The 22,365-nt window shown below is 43.1% G+C and overlaps 2 protein-coding genes across 3 annotated transcripts; both read right to left on the reverse strand.

The window, feature by feature from the left end:
* Positions 1-4,492: 4,492 nt before the first annotated feature.
* Positions 4,493-9,901, reverse strand: srm (spermidine synthase). The gene is made up of 8 exons (XM_061258032.1): positions 9,588-9,901; positions 7,914-8,034; positions 7,505-7,597; positions 7,229-7,382; positions 6,993-7,076; positions 6,582-6,727; positions 6,308-6,430; positions 4,493-6,023 (listed from the first exon to the last, which is right to left on the reverse strand). The coding sequence occupies exons 1-8, from the start codon at positions 9,716-9,718 to the stop codon at positions 6,006-6,008; spliced, it is 870 nt and encodes a 289-aa protein (XP_061114016.1). The 5' UTR covers positions 9,719-9,901; the 3' UTR covers positions 4,493-6,005.
* A 906-nt stretch (positions 9,902-10,807) lies between these two features.
* Positions 10,808-22,235, reverse strand: exosc10 (exosome component 10). Of its 2 annotated transcripts, none has more exons than XM_061257781.1 (25): positions 22,045-22,235; positions 21,515-21,651; positions 21,283-21,406; positions 21,050-21,154; positions 20,560-20,725; positions 20,345-20,453; positions 19,990-20,065; positions 19,172-19,282; positions 18,775-18,918; positions 17,694-17,884; positions 17,277-17,433; positions 17,000-17,148; positions 16,156-16,206; positions 15,931-16,042; positions 14,964-15,011; positions 14,464-14,539; positions 13,742-13,848; positions 13,555-13,647; positions 13,394-13,468; positions 12,502-12,607; positions 12,053-12,123; positions 11,789-11,954; positions 11,543-11,607; positions 11,226-11,302; positions 10,808-11,078 (listed from the first exon to the last, which is right to left on the reverse strand). In XM_061257781.1, exons 1-25 carry the CDS (start codon positions 22,168-22,170, stop codon positions 11,048-11,050), a joined length of 2,673 nt encoding a protein of 890 aa, XP_061113765.1. In that variant the 5' UTR covers positions 22,171-22,235; the 3' UTR covers positions 10,808-11,047. The 2 variants fall into 2 exon arrangements, with proteins under 2 accessions (XP_061113765.1, XP_061113764.1); XM_061257780.1 differs by having other exon boundaries at positions 12,053-12,126.
* Between the last annotated feature and the right edge of the window lie 130 nt (positions 22,236-22,365).

The following is a 22,365-nucleotide window of genomic DNA, read 5'->3' on the forward strand; positions in this document are numbered from 1 at the left end:
CACCTGGCTAGATATGTAGGTCTAGACATGTCTAGATATATAGACATGTGAAAATCTGGCTATATTTGGTTGAAAAGTGAAAAGTTTTTAAGCCAACCTGGTGAAACTTGAGCAAAATTGGGGGTAAATTGTCAGAAGTGTAGTCTTTTGCTCACTGGGTTGTTCTTTGTCTACAGTGATTTTGAGCAAAATTAGATTATTTATCAGCATTTCAAAGAATTCTTCCATAGTGATTATTGTAATGCTGACTGGAAATATACACTCACTGAGCACTTCATTAGGAACATTTTTACTTTATTACACCTACTTATTAATATGATTATCTAATCAGCCAATTGGGTGGCAGCAGTGGAATGCATATAATCATGTAGGTACGGGTCAGGAGCTTCAGTTAATGTTCACATCAACCATCAGAATGGGGAAAAATTTTTATCTAAGTGACTTTGACCGTGGAATGATTGTTGGTGGCAGACACGCACACTAGTCTCTAGAGTTTGCAAAGAATGGTGCAAAAAAACAAAGAAATCCAGTGTGCAGCAGTTCTGCAGGCAGAAACACGTTGTTTTTTTTTAGGCCTTTTTCAGCTTTATTGGACAGTATATAGTATAGAGAGACAGGAAGAATGGGAGCGAGAGAGAGGGGAAGACATGCAACAAATGTCGGACGGTCGGATTAGAACCGCCGACGTCGCGGCTCGCAATGAGCATGCGGTCAGTGCTCTACAGGCTGCGCCACCGAGACACCCAGAAACACGTTGTTAATGAGAGAGGTCAGAGGAGAAAAGCCAGACTGGTCAAAGCTGACAGGAAGGTCACAGTAATGCAAATAACCACACATTACAACAGTGGTATGCAGAACACACAACGCATCATAACTCTAAGTGGATAGGCTACAGCAGTAGAAGTCTAAAAAATAAGTTTAACAAATACCTAATAAAGTGCTTGGTGAGTGTATATACACCAAACACAAAAATATATAAATATTCTGTTTTATAGGCAGGTAAAGATGCAGCTGCATTCAACCTCACAACACCGACAGATTAGAATCGAACCGTCTGCCACCTGAAATGACAGGATGGTTTGTAATGACACAAATGCCTTGTCGCATCTCGTAAAACAAATACAGATACACACCGGCAGAAGCCCAAGAAGTTATATTTGGAGATTAGAATTGGTGTGGCAAGAACAGGAGAATACATCAAGAGGTTAAGACACGATAAGGTCGTTATTCGTAGAAGGCAATAAGTTAAGCTGAAAAGGAATGCAAACTCACTAACCAGTGATGCGCTTAAACAACTAGTGCAATCATTTGTACTGGTGAAGACCGTTTTACTGGCAACTGTGTGGTAGGGTACATATGCAAATGAAAATTTCAGCTTTTTTTTTTTTTTTCCTGGTATTTACCTGGACTTGTTGAATGACTGTTGCTCAGTATGCCAGCAGTTTCTTTCTTTTCAGGACAGTTGTACAGGCTATCCCCAATGCTTAGCTGACCTCTTTTCTCAGCTTCAAAATAGCTCGCTTTTCTTCCGAAGAAAACTCTCAGGTCTTCATGTCGGTTTATCTTTTCTAACACAAATGCAGTCTTCACAGGCAAAAACCCAAGGCTTAAACCGAGAGGAGACATTCAGAACTATTTGTAGTAATCAATCTAACAGCACACATCTGGGCAACAGGAAACACCTGTCAGTCACATGCTCCAATACTTTTGCTCACCAAAAAATTGGGTGGTCTGATACAAAAGGTGATCTGTTGTTGTTTAACAAATCTAGATAAAAATACCAGGAAGCGTAGTGGTTAAGGTACATGACTGGGTCGGTGGTTCTAGCCACAATAAGATCCGCACAGTCGTTGGGCCCTTGAGGGGAGGATTGTCTCCTGCTTAGTCTAATCAACTGTACGTTACTCTGGATAAGAGCATCTGCCAAAATTCCATTAATGTAATGTAATAATGTACATCTTATGAAAATATATAGCACCCTGTTAGGCAGAGTAATTGATATTTAATGTAGTATTTTGGAAATTATGTGCAAAACCTTAGCATTGCTTGGATTGTACATTTCTCACCTTTCAAAGAGAAGAAGACAAATTTTGATGTTGACCATATTGAGCTTTTCCCACACCTCAGGATTCAATTAAACTTATATGTCATTTATAAATTAACTGACCATACAGGCCTACCATAAACATTCAAATACAGTAGCTTGATATTCAACAAATGTTGGTATGTCAAGAAAGAACCAGTATGGCCAAAATCCTTGTACTCCCTGGAAGAATTATTTGCAAATATTAATGAACAAGCACATGATGACCAACAGCTAAAGGCTGAAATTTATGCAGCTCATAGTATCATATTTGAAACTGGTTTTGACTGTAGTCTACTGTAACCTAAGAAAAATCAGATTTGGAATCAGGCTATAGGCTTCTTCCTTAAGTCATTCCTTTTCATACCTTTTGGGTGGAAAAATTAATTATTTTATTAACCATTATTTAGGTTAACTGAGCATGCATGCTCTTGTACAGCAACACCCTGTTAATCCCCCACAAGGAGCCTAACCTGCAGGTATTTGTATATGTAAATACTTGTAACAGCCTACATAAACCACTTCACTCCAAAAGCATTAATTAATTTATAGCAACAAGCAATAGCAATGACGCCCTGACACATTTGCAGCAGTAGACTTAATAGAATCACAACGATGTCCCCTAGAAAGCCTGAAGTCAAAATCCTATTCATCAAATTACTTTCATTAACAGAAAATTTAGTGTGTTTAACTGACAGGACCTCATAGTATCTTGTGTGAGCCCCACCATTTAGATGATAGTGGTAAATGTCAATTGTTCCCAGAACCACATACACAAGTGTCATATGTCAAACACATTCTAAAATACAATAATGTTTACAAGATGGAAAGCTTTATTTTTTTCTTGTCGCCAAACATGAACAATGTTATATTATGATATGGCACAGAACAACATTAGTTATGGTAGAATTTCTGTTTTCTGAAACTGAGAACATTTACCCAATTGCAACTAGTGTGATGCATACAGTATACCCTACTCTTGAAATGCAATTATTAATTTTAATGTGAAATTAAAACCATGATGTCATCACTAGTTTCATCCTCCTGGGTGTAACACACAAGTGGAGGTAAACTCTGCGGAGGCAAAGGAACAGAAATGTGCTTTTCCAGTTGGGAGGATTTGCACTAACATGCCTGCTACACAAATCAGGCTTGCATCATTCCCTGGGAGCCCGATAAACACTCATTCGTTCATCTCACGTCAAAATGATCCTTTTCCCTCAGCAAAGAGTCATCGTTTGCGTTTGAAGAATTCACGGTAATCGCCCTCCGAGTTTACATGATGCATAGTGAAACTTCAAACAGGGAGAGTATCAGTACAACACCCATAAGGTTCTGGGCATTTTGTTGTGAAGATTTACTCTAGCAACATAAAAAAAGTGCCTTGGACCATATCTTTTCAGCCACAGCTTTGATTTGGCAACCATTGCAAAACATGTGAAAGTTTTATGCCAAGGAAATCAAATTACTTCAGTGTGAAAGTCAATTCTGCTTTCCCCAAAGGCATGTACTGCTACAGTTGTAAATTCACTGACATTTTTCTGCATTCAGTTTAGTCACAGAAGCAATTTAAAAACCTTTAAGTAAAAGCTGATGTATCAAATAAAAATACCTCAAATTTAAGCTCAGCCCCACGTCTTAACATAACACTACCTTTTTCTCCAATATTGCGGTCAGCACTAGATTAAACAAATTAAGGGTTTTCAACAGGACATAGAATCCATTACTATGAATCGTGTTTCATAAAAAAAGACTTGGCTGAGAAACGATGTGAATCCCTTCAACAGACAAAGATGTTAACCTTACAGTGCGAGTGAGAGAACAGGGTACAGTTATTTTGTTCTGCAGGTTAAATTCAAAAGCATCCAATAACTTTCTTGTCAAAAAATGAATTGTAGGACAGAAAAAAAAACATGAAATGCTTTACCACATACAAGAATTTATAAACAATGTTTTTGTTTTGCTGAGAAGTGTATGCACATATAAAAGCATTTATCTCAAAATTTTTATTTTTGGGCAAGGCCCATCTCAGGAAATTTTTTGACACTGCATCTCATTGTTAAATTGTAAGCCATTTGTAATCCAAGTTTCAAGTACGCAGAGGATGCCATCTTGTGGTTTTGATAATTCTGGGGGGTTTATCACACATGAATTTACCGCTTAAATATGTTATTCCATGTTCAACAACCGAAACATGAAGCGCATGTGGTTAGAATTAGTGAAGATCATTCTGGGGATGGTCGATTTGTTTTTCATCAATAATCTTTAATTACCACCTGTGGATATTTATTGAACATACAAGAAAAGCTACAGTTCCAGGAATTCACTGAAAAATAAAAAGTTACCATTCTGATCTTATTAGCAAATTTAAGTGACAAAATATTAGCATTAGACAAAATATACAAAATATTAGTGAGTAGGGGACATATTTTATTTGAAAACATGGTTCTAGGATTTTACAATGTTGTGAACCGAAAAATATGATTACAAGAAGTACACAGCTCCTAGAATACCCACTGGCACATGCACAGGTACAGTAAGATTGAAGTGCAACCCCAAATTCCCTTCTAAGCACACTTATTTCAATGCACAAAAAAAGCCTCTGATTTCCAGTTAATAAAATTGACTGATAAGCCATATTTTACAGGGCGGTAAAACACGATACGGTGAAGTGAAACATCAACTCCCTGTAGATAGACTGCAAGGTAAACCTTGCAAATTTGCAGCAAAAAATGTTTTTCAATAACTGCACAATGTTTTGTTTGAACCATTAGTTGATGCAACATTCTTTTAAACCAATCAGACTTGGCATACTGTGGCAGCAGAATGATGCTGAACAAATGTAACTTCATTGTTAAATAGCACAGAAAATAAGGTATTAAGACCAGTAAGTCAATTGCAAAAAATCTGCATTTCATTACGTCCAGGACGCTAGCATTGATGAAACGGTTATTTTTAAATCCGGCCCAGTCAGTGAAGTCTGAAACCTTCCCTGTAACTTCAAACGTAGCAGTCATATCTGCTCTGAATTGGCATGAAATTCAAAAATATGTTTCACGGTTGTTATACGTTCACACTGTGACAACGTTCAAAGAGCTGTTGTGAGTGAAAAGGGGCCCAGTTTCAAATCAGTCACTTCAGCAGATTCACTGTGTATCACCAGCTATCCTTACAGCATGATCTGTGTGACTGCGGTCTGCATGCACAGTTCCTATTGGCCACTCTGTCACTCTGGCCAAGTTCCACACATTATCCCACTGCACTAAAACTCTGTTTATAGATTTTTTTTAAAAAGAAAAGAAATTAAATTCAAAAGGATTTACTATAGTCATTTGGATCTTAAATACGCAATGAGAATCATCTCTTGCAGATATAGGTTTTAATGTCGTAAATAGTGGTTATGACACAGAGCCGGTGGGAACGTGACGTATTTAAGCGCAGCTCGCTTTCTCTCGAGGATTAAACCGAGCGGCAGATTGTGAGCAACACTGTAATTTACTGTAATCTGTAACAATGACGTGCGCCGCTGGAGAGGCGTTTCAGTTCCACACCGGCCCACAGCACGGTATGAAGTGGGTCACATTTCAACTGCAACTGCGCCACCACGTCTCACAGCTCGTACGGCGTATGCAGACGATCCTTTTTAAATCGACGAGGACAACAGAAAATATATACAAAAAATAAAATGTAAGACTGGAAGGAAGTATGGAATCTATCGCTTTCTGAGTTCCACAGGTCTTTCGTGCCCTGTCAGAGCTGGTCGTCAGCAGAAACCTCCCCCCCCTGTTGGTGGGTGGCACAGGGCAGAGACGGGCTACTGACAGAAGGTTCAAGTACTGCGGCTGTTGTGAGGGGGTCTGTTCTGTTAGCGCTCTTGGGCGTGTATCTGGCCGTGGAAGCCTGCATCTGTCTCCATAGTCATTTATACTTCGCTGAGAACCTGGAAAAACAGGGGGAAATGTTTGGCTCAGTGCGGAATGCAAGGAAATCACAGCGCAATATTACACCAGGTGAGAAATGTGGTCGGAATGGCATCTCTGAGGTAAATGTAGTAAGTAGTTGGTAAATCATAAATGGTAAAGGGTTGGCATTCATATAGCACCTTTATCCAAAGCGCTGTGCAATTGATGTCATTCACCCATTCATACACACACTCACACACCGATGGCTGCCATGCAAGCTCGTCAGAAGCATTCTGGGGGTCTGCCGTGCTGAAATTCTCACCTTCCTTGCGAACTCGGGCAGAATGAAGGACGCACTGTGGATCTGTGCGTTGTAGTATTTCAGGTTCATCCCCTCCAGTTCATCTCTGGGCAGTTCTCTCACAGGCTGACGGAAATCCGTCACCTAAACACACACACGGACCCACACAATGGTAAGGCAGACAGACAGACACCTCCGCATTACAGACACCACAGTCCATGAGAAACATGGAGCACAGGGCGACACTGGTCGCGTTCAGCAGATACATCAGAAAATAGAAAGCTGTATCACTCACAGGATTTTTACTGCACAGCATGAAGCCGATCTGTCCACTGGGGTAGGTGGGGATGGTACAGTATGCATAGTCCACCACAGGGAACAGGGTCTTGCAGAAGGTGTGCATCTCTTTGATCAGCTCCAAATGGAGCCACTGACACTCCCCTACGGAGGTTAAGAGAGTAAAATGATCTCACAGTCTTTCTCTCGCGTTCTGGTGTGGTGTCCACACCAGATACAGTCTTCCTGGGAGATTTTAAAAGATCTGAAAATCATCCAGTACTCTGTTCATCAGAGACGAAAACACACTGGCAATTTCATTCTTGCCGTCATGACAAATTACTGTATAAGCCTGCCATTTCAAACCTTTTTGCAATGACTGGAGGTTGTGACACAGCAATTAGCGATTGCACATCAAACAGCACATCACCTTGGCAACAGAGAATCCCGCCATCTCGCAGGGCTGTTTTCATGAGCTGGTAATACGCCTCCTTAAACAAGCTTTCCGCAGGCCCTGCACAATCCGCCATCCAACACAGAACAAGCAACAGGTTAACCCAACCTGTAGCTCTTTCACTTTCTTTGACCCACGACTTAACCATGCAGTAAAGTTTCCTGACAATTGCTTTAGTGACACATATTGGTATACCAATTGGTGTTTCTTACCAACAGGGTCGGATGAATCAGTAATGATGACATCAAACGCATCCTGATTCTGTTTCATGAACTCAAACCCATCTCCCACATGCAGAGTAAGTTTGGGACTGAAGAAGCCCTTTGCCATCCCAGGAAGGTACTTCTTAGACACACTAATGACATCCTAAAAAGAAAAAAAAAGAAGAAAAAAAAGAATAATAATATTAGGGAAAACATGGCATGTATTTATATTAGAGATTTTTAATGTATACAAACAGCATTCCAGTTGCAATCTGATTTCACTACCTCGTCGATCTCACACTGGACCACCGATTCCACTAGGGAGTGCTTCACTACTTCTCTCAGGACTCCTCCATCTCCTCCACCAATTATCAAGACCTGAGAAGAGGTGAGAACTCTCAATTTTGAGAACTCAAAAACTGGCGGCAGGTAACAGTTAGCAAAACAGTACAAAGGGAACTAGATTTGTGAATGAACCAGAAGCTTTGAATTCTGCTCAGGGCACTGCTAGTGTGATAGCATAGCTCTAAACCAGAACAGTTAATGGGTAAATTTCATTATATATAGGGGAACACACGCCTGTATGTTCAGGCAATTGGCGTGTCACCGTCGGCAACTGAACAAAGCAAGTACCAGTTTCTGATGAACTCACTGCCGTTTTATTTCAGTTAGTTCTGCAGGTGAAATTAGCTACCTTTTTAGGACAAGGGTGGCAGCACAGAGGAAGATTGGCAATCATTTCTTGGTAGGAAAACTCATCACGTTCAGTACACTGGATAACGCCATCCAAAACCAGAACATTCCCATAGGTTTTACTGTGGAAGATGAAAATAAAAATGTTTATTTTTTTTGTTATGCGAGAGATATTGAAAGAGCTTTAAACCCGGTGTTTCCAGTAGGCTATGCATCTCAATGTAGCGCTCGTGCTTCGTGTTACCATTGTTACAAAGCAACGCGATTTGAATCTCTTGGAGCAGCGGTTTCCAAACACGGTTCTGGAGTACCCCTGTGTATGCTGGCCAAGTACCTAATTATGAGCCTATTTGATACCTCTTCTTATATAATTGTTGGTTCAATAAGCACAATATGAACGTTGTCATTTTATTCTTCATGGCATTGCAAAGCCATTTCTCGCATAATGTGGTTTAATGTAAATAAATCAATTTTAAGATGGGATCTAATTATTAAACATTAACAGCTTGTTAAAATGATTCGATGGGAATTAGGGTTGGAACAAAAACCTGCATACACAAGGGTACTATAGGACCGAGTTTGGGAACCACTGTTTTAGACAACCTGGCCGGACGTTTCTATGTTTTCCTAATTTTTATCACTAAAATAAACAGTTCATAAGTTCAACAAGTTAATTTATAAAGTGCATATACAATAAGCTAGTGTAGTATGCTAGTCTAGCTAGCTCCCGTCAAATTTGCTCACTCGCACCTAACTTACAGCTTTTGACAGAATAAAATTGTTGTTTTTTTCCCCACTTTTAAAACGGGAACTTTGAAAATATAGACATCTGCCGAGATCAGTTGCATACGTTTTAAAAATGATCTATTAACTGTTATCAATTTTATCCATTTACAGAGATCGGCAGATGTAACATAACCTGACACGTCAACACAGCGATAGTCAGAACAAAGCTTTGTGTGCGACAATGTAGCTACTTAGTGTTCAAACCGTTTTAATGAGCAAAAATGCAACACAGCATATAGCCAGGCTACGTTAACTCTGACAAGCCAGCACGCGTTCAGTCTCTCGTATTGATTCTGCTCACTTCAGTCACCGATAGTGAATTATGCTAGCTACTTCTTCAAACCCCGCCGACCGACATCACTGATAGCTAGCTAAACGAGCTAATTAGCCGTTTAGCATTTAAGTTCACTGAATTGCAAGTGCTCTCGCATAGCTAGCTATTCTTAAAAGGAGTTAAGAGTTGGTTCCCTTGACTGTTAGCCACGATAAACAGCTAGCCATCGATGGCTGGAAAGCACGCATGGGTAAGTAGTTGTTAGCAGCTATACGGTACGAATACAATTCCTGGCACCGGTTCCAATATAATAGCTTGCAAAGCTAACCAGGTGTTCAACAGAATAATGTTACATTAGTTGCTTATATGGCTACATTGACAATGCTGATATATCTTCCCTTCAAACAAAACAATTAAAGTGAGCTCCTAGTTATCTAGCTAATGTTACATTGCTCTAAATATTTTCTAGCAAGCTAGTTATAAAAATAGCTAGCTGTAGCTAGGTTCAGAACTCCGGTAGATAGCTGGGGAAAATGGCTTAATAAATAGCTACTTTCCAAGTTTTTGTTCCGTGAACTTGCATTGATATATAATGAACAAAACAAAATGACTGACCTTTTAAAAACCATTACATCCTGAAATTTAGATTTTTGATGGTACAGAACCTCTTCCACTTGAAGACTCATTGCTTGCCCAGGCCACAGTGTACATGTTTCTGTGAACCAGCCGTCCTTTATACTATCCATGATAAATGTAAGTCGGCCGCAGCTAATGAATTAAAAACGGCTCTTATAAAAAAAGTATATATATATAGCACACTATTAGCTAGCTAGCTAGCTAGCTAAATAACTAGCTAAGCACCTCCTGTGAACTCCCAGTAAAAAGACCCAGTGTGGGCTCCAATAGACATTTGGGCGCACCTCTACGTTGCATCCTAACTATAGGACGCGTCAGTCAGCGAATGAGAAATATACCAGGACGCAGAGGTGATGGAATTGGCCAATGCAGAGTAGGGTTTAATTCAGGCAACTGGTTAGATTGCCCTGCAACATGTCCACGTGAAAGCCTGCCGATGTGTCCGGCTGAACAACAACAGCGGGCGGTTTAAGTGGTACACGATGCGCGAATTTGGTTTCTCTTTATATTGTAAAAATGAAAGCCAATAATTGGACTTACAATCTTTTCGCAGACATAAAATAATTTACCATTCCTCTTGCTGGTTCGAACGACTTTTAGTGACTCGTACGCTAGCTAATCGGTGGCATTTGTTTTCTGTAACTTCCAACATTGATACTAATTTACATTATCTTACTAGTTTGCTATGAAATGGGACCCAACATGAAATGATGCACCCGGCAAACTTACTATATACTGATTGGTAAAATTGACATCGTTATTTCGTCAATGTTAAATAATTCGCTTTAGGTGAAGTATGTTTGCACATACCAATGTAACTCGGAAGTTTGAAATGGGTCATTATCACACAATGTATTCTCCAAGTTACAATTTAATCCCCCCCCCCCCAATTCTTCCATTCATATGTAAACCATTAATACACTCATGGTTGTTTTTTTATCCGTTGTTTGCACACGGCTGTTCCAAGACTGCATGTTGAGGCTCATATTTTAGATTCTGGCTAATCAGTGTGTAAATTACCATAAAAGTGAAACATTTCCCCACTACGGCTTTATTCCCACTGAATGAATAACCAGCAAGACCAGGAGAATGCATGATTTGGTTACCAATACTGCACTTAAGAAATACTGCACTTCTTTCACTGGTAAAGAAAGTTAAAATACACACAACAATGCAAAAATACACACTTCAACAAATACTGGATTTATCGGTTTAATTCCTATTGTGGCAATAGAAGAAAAATAGTAGGACATCATTAAAATACCATGGCGCTACAATCGAGAGATCCCACCGTAATTTAAATATGGTATACACAACATATGCATACAATCGGAAGGTACAAAGTTTCAGAAAACAGCCTGTTACAAAATAAAAATTGTCCATGAAACCGATGCATTCCGTAGACAAACTTGCAAGGATGAATGCAGTCGTATGATGATCTATCTTTTGGGCCAGTTATGTCTGAATCCCCTGTATAAAAATAAATAAAAAAAAACAAACAAAAAAAAACCAAAACTAAGATTAAGGACAACATCAAATATGGACAACATCAAATATGAGAAAGGCACTTCTGAAATGACACCATTTTGTGAAGGCTATGATTTAGAAAGCATTTACCTCTCAGATTTGCCAGCCAAGTAAGACATACTTTTGCTTCCTGCTGATGAGTTCATTTTTTGTCCCTTTGGATTTCTCTACAAAAACAAATACAAAATTACAGCATCTGTGTTTCCACTTACCAAGCAGCTTTATTAAAATGGTAAAACAGAGCATTGAAAAAGGAAACGGATATTAGATGGCCAAAACTTTACTTGTATGACAAAATACACAAATACAAATGATGAGGACTGATCATTTATATCAGAATAAACGCATACAATACTTCCCTTATGATGTACGCCTGCAATGAAAAATAGCATTTAAGTCTCAAATACCTTTTGCTTAGGTTCAGTGGCATGTCGGTTTGGATCGAACTGCGTGGTGTCCCTGGCTTTTCCTCCTGAAAGGATGTCAACCAATCTGTGAGCTCAGCAGCCTGAATGTACTCAACCATAGTACAAATGTAGTACAAACATAGTGCATTTGATATTAACTTGCATACTGTGAACTCAATTGTGTTTTGCTTCAAACTTTGCTTCAAACATCGTGAGTGAATCTAAAGATGTGAGCAATGATCGTACCAGCAAACACTTTCATGTCCGACTGGCTGTAGTCGAAGGGCTTGAATTCGGCTTGTGAAGGGGGAGGCTTCTCTGCCGGCTGGTCTGTGGGTTTGGCCTGCTTTGCTTTTGGTTTTGCGGTCTCCTCTTGGAGCTCACTTGGTATCCTCTCTCGCTTCTTAGCACCCTGAAGTACAAATGAATGCTTCAGTTCCTGCTACTTTCTGTTAGTGCAGAGAATACAATGCACTGGTTTATGGAGTAAGATTATGGGACAGAACTTACTAATGCCTGCTGCCTAACAGTCAGGACGTCCTGCAAAGATTCCTGGTATGTCTGCTGGGCCTTTTTCCTCTCTTCTGAAAAAACGAAACAACCGGTTAATGCCAGCGTCACACCCACCTGGGCCGACAATATCCACCCCAGCCAAAATCAGAAGACTGCAATGTTGTTTCTACATGTAAAGGGGTATGTACAATGAGATTATGGGGAGCAATAAAGAAAAAAAAACAAACACACAAATATTTACAGATATGAGGTTTGACTAAATTCAATAAAAGTAAAAGCTTGCGACTTTAATGATTACACATGCATTCAGGCATTCACTTATGGGTACGCGACAGCCATCTCCAGCACACCCACCCCCCCCCCCCCCCCCCCCCCCCCACTCCCCCAGGATGGCAGAATCCATGCCTGAAGACTGGACCAGACCCGGGGGGTGCGCGTGGCAGTACCTGCAGCTTTCTGTGTCTTCTCCCTGGCCTTCACCTTGGCCTCCTGCTTGGCCTGGGCCTCCTTCCTCTGCTGCTCCAAACTCTGCAGTTTCCACCGGTTTCTGATCTGCTCACGCGCACAATCACAACATTACATTACATTACATTACATTACATTACAGGCATTTGGCAGACGCTCTTATCCAGAGCGACGTACAGTTGATTAGACTAAGCAGGAGACAATCCTCCCCTGGAGGAATGCAGGGTTAAGGGCCTTGCTCAAGGGCCCAACGGCTGTGTGGATCTTATTGTGGCTACACCAGGGATTAGAACAACCGACCTTGCGGGTCCCAGTCATTTACCTTAACCACTATGCTCCAGGCCGCCCGCAAACCAAACCACAACCAAACGGAATAATTAAATACAGTATACATAGTGAAATATGATCAAAGGCAAACTGATGTACATTTACCATGCCTTAATTAAAAACAATACAATGCATGTGAGTGTCTTGTTTTCCCTCTCAAGTGCATAGCCTTTATAATGACATCATTTCTTCCTCGTGTCGTATTGAAATACAGAATTAGTCTCCAAGAACTATGCGTAGGCGTACTGCACTTCACTCTGAGAAACATAAGGGGGCGCGTTAAATGTGATCAAAGCTACTGTGCTTTAATTAGACCATATACACAAGCCCTGGGTAGGGTTGAGGATTTTAGGGTGTCCAGGACTGACAAAGTCTATCAATATTAATACACAGCCTCAATATCCAGGAAAAGGATTACTCAAAACACATTTTTTATTCAATCTTACTTTAAATATGAACTGATAAAATACAGACTCAAAAAAACTACCATCCTTCCTAAAATCGGACACTCGGTTCACGTGGCTTTAATGTGAATTCGAACCATACCTCATAGACTTTCGACGATGGGTCATATTTAGCATTTTGCGAGATGTGGATGTTGCTGTCCTTTGACGGTAAATACTGAAAAGGAAGAAGGTACATGAGACGAGGAGGAGGTCCGCTTCAGTGACAGCGCAGTGCGCGAGCTGAGTGTTCCTACAGCTCACCATTCTGAACGGGTTCTGGAAAGACTCCATGATGCTGCAGGCCTTCTGCTGCGCCACTGTGAGGTGCGTGTCCTCATTCACAGTCTCGCTGTCCTTGAAACAAAGCAGTTGGATAAAATGACGATCGTTGGGACGCGTGAAGAAATGTACAGGGCAAACGTGGTGGTGCTGAGGATAGGGTCCTTACTTCAAACAGCGTGATTTTGGCTGAAGCTACGAGACCGCCCGACTCCCGTGCGTTCCCACTCTCGTCCTCTTCCTCGGAGAACAGCACTCCTGGTTTAACCAGGGAACCTGAGGGACGGACACAGAGACCATAACTGCCCTGCCACAAACACCTGCACCAGCACCAGCACCAGCACCAGCACCAGCAGACCCATCTACTGTCTATGCTGTCTCACGTTCTTCTCATCAACTCACAACCCAAATGCCAAATTCAAAAGCCTTTAAAAAAATTTTTTATATTAACATTTGCACGCAACTGGAACATTTCTTTGGCAAACACTGGAGAACACAAACAATGCATTCTCATGTTCAGCTTCTTTGGAAGACGCTGCCTCTTTTGTTCAGGACCATCAAAGCTAAGCCACTTCTCTCACACGAAATCAGAAAGATTTTTTTACTATTAGATGCAACAAGGCACAGATAATTTTTTAAGATGGTGTTAAGATGCGTGGGTGTTTGCACTACCCCCCCCCCCCCCCAGCTACACAAGGATCTTAATTAGGCCATTTGTAGAGGTTTGTTAGTTCAGAGCCGGCGGTTGGTGGTACAGCAGGTTAGAGTGATTTCCTATGAGAGGACACCTGTAATGAGGACCTGCGGAGGGGGTAGGTTAGGGTGGAGGTGTAACAGGGCAGCACACAGAGCAATGTGTCATAATGCAAATGACCCCAGGCGTAGTTTTACCTGGGGAGGAGAAATCGGGAAGATCGCTTTCAGAGACGCGAGACGTGTCATGAGGTCCAAACAAAGGGCTCTCAGACTATGAAAAAAAAAAAAAAATAAACACACAATATTATATATTTTCATTGACTAACATTAAGATACACAACATTTTAAGGGACGAAATATGGGTTGGCTACAAACCAGAATACAATAAAAATGTGTTTCTTGGAAGCAATTTCACTTTCAAGCTGTGTGCAGTGACATTTTCCCTATTGTTGTCTGCTGGAGGCTTGGTGGGAGAGAACGTGCCCCTGAGGAACGTGTATAACGTCATATATCAACGGTGAAGATCCCAAAAAAAAAAAAAAAAAAAAGGTTATGAGGTTAAAGGAAAAACAAAGGCTGAAAACTTAGTGACATGACATTTCAAGCGCTGAAGAGCCACACATCTGAGACCAGTGGCAGGTACACAACGCACAGCAAGTCCCGCTCACGCCACCTGGAAACAAATTTCTACTGACCTTTCTTTTCGGTGTCAGTCCTTTCTTCTTTTCCACCGGGATTTCAGCCTGAAGAGGTAAGAGCAGAAAATAATCCTGAACAAACAATAAACCCAACTGGAATCCGCAGCAACGCAGAGCCTTCCTTGAGGCGTCCATACAGAAATATATGTAATAATAACCATTAGTTAAATTAATAGAGTTTAGTCCCAAGTGGTGGTGGTATTATGAAAAATAAAAAAGGAATAAAATCCTGGAGCCTATTCCTATAGTGCTGTGGAGCGTTGGGCAGAAGCTGACGGCAGCAGTGGCACCAGGCTCTGTCACCAGGCTCTCTCACCAGCCTCTCTCACCAGCCTCTCTCACCAGCCTCTCTCACCAGGCTCTGTCACCAGGCTCTGTCACCAGGCTCTGTCACCAGGCTCTGTCACCAGGCTCTCTCACCAGGCTCCGTCACCAGGCTCCCTCACCAGGCTCTCTCACCAGCCTCTCTCACCAGCCTCTCTCACCAGGCTCCCTCACCAGGCTCCCTCACCAGGCTCCCTCACCAGCCTCTCTCACCAGGCTCTCTCACCAGCCTCTCCCACCAGCCTCTCTCACCAGGCTCTCTCACCAGCCTCTCTCACCAGGCTCTCTCACCAGCCTCTCTCACCAGGCTCTCACCAGGCTCCCTCACCAGGCTCCGTCACCAGGCTCCGTCACCAGGCTCTCTCACCAGGCTCTCTCACCAGCCTCTCTCACCAGCCTCTCTCACCAGCCTCTCTCACCAGCCTCTCTCACCAGGCTCTCTCACCAGGCTCTCTCACCAGGCTCTCTCACCAGCCTCTCTCACCAGGCTCTCTCACCAGCCTCTCTCACCAGGCTCTCTCACCAGGCTCTCTCACCAAGCTCTCTCACCAGCCTCTCTCACCAGCCTCTCTCACCAGGCTCTCTCACCAGGCTCTCTCACCAAGCTCTCTCACCAGACTCTCTCACCAGACTCTCTCACCTTGAGCAGGGGCATGTCCCGTGCCTGCTGCACCAGCAGATGAAGCTCGTTGACTTGCTGGCGGACCAGCGGAGGAACGGGGTTACAGCAGGCAATGATGCCCTGGGACTCCCTGGAGGAAAGGGGGCAGGAGCACCACCAAAATCTCCGTTAGCAACCACATTCTCCAGGTCATCTCGAACTTCACCGTTACAGTCAGCAGAGGTGCACTCGAGTCAAACTCACTTTGGCAGCTGTTCCGAGATCTTCAGCATCATGTGGTTGGGTAAGATGTACCTGGAAAACGCACCGCACAAGGCTTTTCAGTTTCCTGACGTGTGGCTCACCACGAACACAAAGGCCCACAGTCCATTCTTTCAAAGTAGTAACATGTTGTGATATAGAAACATTTCATCAAAAAAGTGCACGGTAAATTCTGGACACGTATGTCCCCAAATGATTCCACGCTCACAGTCCACCTTCTGTGACAGGCTACAGGTGAATGAAATCAAATGGCAGGCGTGGACAACAAGGGCCGATCCGTTTCAGGATTTTGTGCCAACTTCTGGTCATAATTATCGAATTGACTCAATCGTATCCTATCTGACATGTATACGAGCACCGGCTACAGCCGCAGGCTGCAAGTGCACCCTAATGATTTTACTGTGCTCAAGTACAGGCTTGAACCAAGGTCATTTATAGAGCTCTAAGCAAATTAGAAACAAGGCAGTTATTGGGTGTCTCGGTGGCGCAGCCTGTAGAGCACTGACCACATGCTCATTGCGAGCCGCGACGTCGGCGGTTCGAATCCGACCGTCCGACATTTGTCGCATGTCTTCCCCTCTCTCTCGCTCTCGTTCTTCCTGTCTCTCTATACTATATACTGTCCAATAAAGCTGAAAAAGGCCTAAAAAATATCTTAAAAAACAAAAAAAAAACAAAAAAAAAAAAACAAGGCAGTTACAAAAACCAGTTGGAACAAAAACCAGTATGCGGAGTTGTGCACCCCTGATCAAAGGCCAATGAAAAAGCAGAATCTGAGCACACTGCTAGTGGGAAATGTCTCTGGACACCCCAGGACCAGCCATACCCCGTGCTCTCGTCCTCCTGCCGGGCCAGCTTATCCCTCCAGGCGTACAGGAGCCTGAAGGCGGCCAGCTGCTGGGTGTTGAAGCTCCGCTTCTGCTTCCTGTACAGGTCCAGGTAGGAGTCCTCTGTATAAATGGGCTTTAGGCATTTCTGCCAAGCGAAAACAAACACGTGAGACAGGAGTTAAATGTGATGGCAGCAAGGCAAATTCATTCATTTTCTCCAAATGCGAAGCCAAGTGTTTTTCCCCCAAGCCCCTGTCCAGGACATGTCTGTACCTTCAGGCAGATGTCTCTGCTCCTCTGCCAGACCACCTGCAGGAGAGCCGGTTGGCCGTTGGAGACGTCGAACAGGTCTGCCCTCAGGCGGTCGTAGGCGTACAGGAGGTAGTGCGTATCCGCCCGTGCGTACTGGTACATTTCCTCTGGCAAAGGCCTGGGAAAACAGCAGATGGTCCTCAGTTTTCCCAACGCAGACGCAGCCAATTCCGCGGAAACACGTCAGCGACGGCAATCAAAGTCACGAGTCGTCTCACCGACTTGAATGACCTAGTAGATGAGTGACCTCACACTTTCCACGCCATCGGCGCGAAAACAAAAGAAACGTTACCAGCACCGTCGCTTTATTGAGCGTTAAATACAAACGGCGGCATGACGCGACACAGATTCAGAACAACCAGGAGAGCTGTGGGTGACCTTATCCTCCAGTCCGCCAGCTGGTAGCGCTTGTCCGAGTCCACGCTGCAGTACAGCTTCAGAAGGTGTTCCAGCGAATTCCGGCCCAGGTTGAGAGCCCGGGCAGCCTGGTGCGTGTCGAACATGTTGACCACATACAAGCCAAGGTCCCTCTGCAGCCACTCGATGTCAGAGTCGGCACCATGGAACACCTGTGAACGCAGAAACACTTAAAACGTGGCATTGAGCCGTCTTCACTTTTCTGACCAGGGGCACTTTCAAAACATTAACTACTTGCTGCGATGACAGGAGATGTGCATCTTTCACCTACAACAAACAATGCCGCAGGCTGAAACCTGTTACTGCAGGATCCCAGCCAGCACTAGTTTAAAGCACCATTCGTTGTCAGTTTCTCATGTTTAACGGGTCCTCCCCCTCCCCAACCAATCATCAGCAGGGTCACAGTGGACAAAAACACGAAGGGTCTGATTTACGAGCATATGCAAAACCTTTCAGCACATGCAAACAATGGCTGCAAAAGAAATACCATGACCAATCATTAATTTCGCCTGAGGTAACAGGTTTTGCACCTGCCAAAAGACAATTCAGGCCCAAAATATCCAGATCTCAGCAATATGAACAAGAGCATTCACAAATTCATATAAACACACTCAGTGACCACTTTATTAGGTAAACCTGTACACCAGCTTGTAAATGCAAATATTTAATCAGCCAATCATGTGACAGCCACTAAATGGATAAAAGCAAGCAGATGTGGTCGAGAGGTTCAGAGGCTCAGACCAAATGTTAGAATGGGGAAGAATTGTGATCTAAGTGACTTTGACCACGGAATAATTGTTGGTGCCAGTCAGGGTGGTTTGAGTATCTCAGAAACTGCTGATCTGTGATTTTCACGCACAGCAGTCTCTAGAGTTTGCAGACAAATAGTGTGCAGAAGAGCATCTCTGAACACACAATGCATCAAACCTCTAAGTGGACAGGCTACACCAGCTGAAGACCAATAAGTCAAAAAATAGTAAAATAAAGACCTAATAAAGTTCTCACTGAGTGTAGAGCAAAAGAGAATGGGGGGAAAAAAGACCTTGACAATAGAGGGGTCTGTGAAAGTCTCATTGAGGATATACATCTCGCTGCGCAGCTCCAAGCAGTCGATGATGAAGTCTTCCTCTCTCGTTGAGATCTGCATCAGGCACGTGATTCCAAGAAAACTTCTGTAGGAATGGTGCTGAACAAAGAAGGAGAGAGTATTAGTCAGTGACACAGCTTCACTCTTTATGGGAGGAAAAAACAGTGGCACAAAAACCCTGCAGTTCTTTCCAGGCGCGTGAAAACATGAATAGACACAAGCAGAATCTCAACACTGCCTCGTGAAAAAAGCTTACAGTCAAAATACCTTGAATTTTGAAATTTGACATGATCAATAAAAAATACATTTTACTTCCACTTCCAGAAAATTCTTATATATCACAGGCATTTACCTCCAGATCTACAGCAAACTCAGAGCTCCTGGCCAGCGTCTCATTCAGGCCCACAAGACCCTCCAGCGTCTCCACAAACAGGCAGTTTGTCTCAGAGAGGGGTTTGTACATCTGGAACACAGTCATTAGAAAACAATACACTGACATCAGTGAAACGGGGATTCGGTTTGAACATTACCTTCCTGATTTGTCTCCCTTCTAGGTTTTAAAGCCAAGTGGTTAAGGTAAATGACTGGGACCCGGAAGGTTGGTGGTTCAAGCCCCAGTGTAGCTACAATAAGATCTGCACAGATCCCTAAACCTCACCTTGCTCCAGGGCGTATTGTCCTTTGTTTAGTCTAAGAAACTGTAGGTAGCTTAGCTTTTTTAATGTGTTTTTGAAATAATTTAATTTAATTTAAAACTGTAGGTAGCTTTGGATAAAAGTGTCAGCTAAATAACAGCTTGAAATTTGAATGGCCACAGTTATATGCTGCACTGCTAATCATAGCCTGTATTGATGATTGAGTAGAGCAGAGAGAAGCGCTCCTCTGCAGTATATGGTGCCAGCCACTCCTAATCACACCGGAGTTCCAAGGTCAGGCTTGCACAGACATGAGTTGGAGAAAGACCCAATGCGCAGCTCAACAGATCTGTGGGCATCTAATAAACCAGCAGGGGGCGCTGACGAGACACTGTCGTCCCACCTAACCAAAACCCTCCCTGAAACTAAATGACAATCATCAACTTACTCAATAACTCACACTTGATTGGTACGTCTGTAATTGACGGGGGATCAGTAAAGAAGTAAACCTTCAAAAGCAGCTTTAAAAACATACCTGGGGTTCGGGTTTGGAAAGCAAATTCTCCGGCATGGCAAGATGATCTAGTTCATACTGATATGGGTGTGCAGACCTGTTGGAGTAACAACATAATGCTAGTTTCCTCAGTGAAAAGAAATGCGAGGTGAAATCATTTAAACTGAACCCTGCACATCTATCAGAAACAGCTGTGAGAAGAGAGGACAGACTGATCTCAGACAGAGCAGTGAGGAAGGGACTTGGACTAAACCCTGCACATCTATCACCAACAGCTTTGAGGGAGAGACGACTTGGGACTGATCCCTGCACATCTATCATAGGTGAGAGATGCAAGGAAAGATGACAGAAAGATGATCATAGATAAGCCTCCTACATGTCCTCCATGTGCTCCTGGGTCCTCTGCTGGTGGATGAAGTCAGCCAGGGCTGCTGGGACGTCCAGGTCCTCCGGTCTCTCCTTGCGGATGCGCTTGTTGGAGAAATCTGACGGATCAACAGGAGAGCGTCAGACACAGCGGTAATGCAGATATGCAACAACACACCGGTGAAACACACTGGGGGTAAAAACACGTCTGCCGTGCACACTCACACGAGGGGAGCGGTTTGATGGCGTTGGGCTTGATGAATATTTTGGGGACGAACGGTGTGTTGCTGTTGTCCACCTTCTCCCTGAATTTCAGCTGGGGCCTCTGGATGTTCTTGGCCTGCAGGAGACGGAAGGTCTCGGACGAGCCCCCCAGACCAGAACCTTTCCCCTGTTCGTGAGACAAAGCAGGCTTCAATTTGCAAACTGCACATTATAGACAGTATGAAATGCATCGCACAAAGTGCGAGGACAACCAATGACTTCAATTAAATAACCCCCCCCAACCCACCCACCCGCCTGCCACCAACAGATTCATGCAAAATCAAGATTTGATAGATGCAGCGGGTTCTCTTAATCTTTTATCAGCCAGCCACTAAATGCCATCAAACCATTCGTAAATTTCTTTAATAGGTTTCCGCAAACCGATCGGAAAAAGTGTCGTCCTCGTGATGTGCCGACATCCTTGTGAGACCGACGTCTGCCTTGAGCTCACCTTGCGATTCCAGCTGGACACGACGGTTTTGGGAGGCTGCATGCCAACCGGCATGATGGGCTGCTGGGTCCTGTTCACTCCCGAAGCCTCGTCAAGGAGGATCCCCTACACAGAACCATTCCACACAGATGAAGATTAAATACTCACTTTTCTTCAACAACACCATTTTCTCATAGATAACATCAAGTGGTAAATCAAGCAGGGTGTACAGGCCAGACACAGATTACACATACCACTTTCTCCAGAATAACGTCATTGGAATCGACCACCATGTCGAACCGCTCCTCCAAACCGGTCAGTTTATTGCGGTCTCTCATGTGAGCCCGGCAGCCGTGGTACTGCATTAACTTGCTCATGCTGACAAGAATATGAAAATAGAAATCATCACCAAATTATCAATAGTCATCCTCTTGAGATTAATAAAATGAGGGCGCATCACGCAATACTTTCGCTACACATGCTCACCAGTGCAGGAGTGAATCTCCTTGTGTTTGACAAAACTCTTGGAACCCTGGGAAGCTGCGGTAGAAGTCATATTCGTCCCCTGCTTGCGGAAGGTTAGCAGATGCTTTTGTCGCATTGACAACCGTCCCCAATCCATACTGTAATGAAAAAAAATAAAAAAAATCAAATAACGGTAACGCTACTTCGTTACCAAGTTATTAAAGTCCCATGTGACAGGAATGGCTGGGTATAAAAGTGTTAGTGTTAGCTAACCAGTAAGCTAAGAAGTGAATGTTTGTCTTCACCATATTTGTTCATGTTTAGGTAGACAATTCGTATTAACTGTGACACCCTACTCTAGATACCCGACTTGCATGTGTACTGACATTATACTTTGGATACTTTGCTAGCTAGCCGCTATGATGCCACACCAGAATTGTAAACACGCGTTAGCTCTGCACGCTAGCGGCACTGGAAGTTAGTCCCACGTTTGGCTACCATGATTTATATTTTTACAAAAGAAAATAAGTTAGCAACGTTCGCCCACAAACCTTCACGAATGCGTCAACGTCTTTAAAACCTGGACAAAATTCGGGGGCTTGAGACTCCGAATCTTCATCAGTGGAAGAAATACTGGTCGGTTTCATTTTTCTCTCACCACGTCCCAACGCGTCCATGTTGGACTTCAGAGTATCGTGAGGATTGAGATCTCGCGAGAAAGTGAGCAGATGACAAAAGACGTTTCTCATGAGACCTGCGAGATTCTCGTCACTCTGTATTTTATGTATGAATTTTATTCCCATTTATTTTATGTATTGTTATTTATTTATTTATTGACGCATCTGTGCGTCAGTACCAAATGTGTGATTTTG

Source organism: Conger conger, chromosome 10, assembly GCF_963514075.1.
Source record: "Conger conger chromosome 10, fConCon1.1, whole genome shotgun sequence".
In the NCBI taxonomy this organism is placed as follows: domain Eukaryota; kingdom Metazoa; phylum Chordata; class Actinopteri; order Anguilliformes; family Congridae; genus Conger; species Conger conger.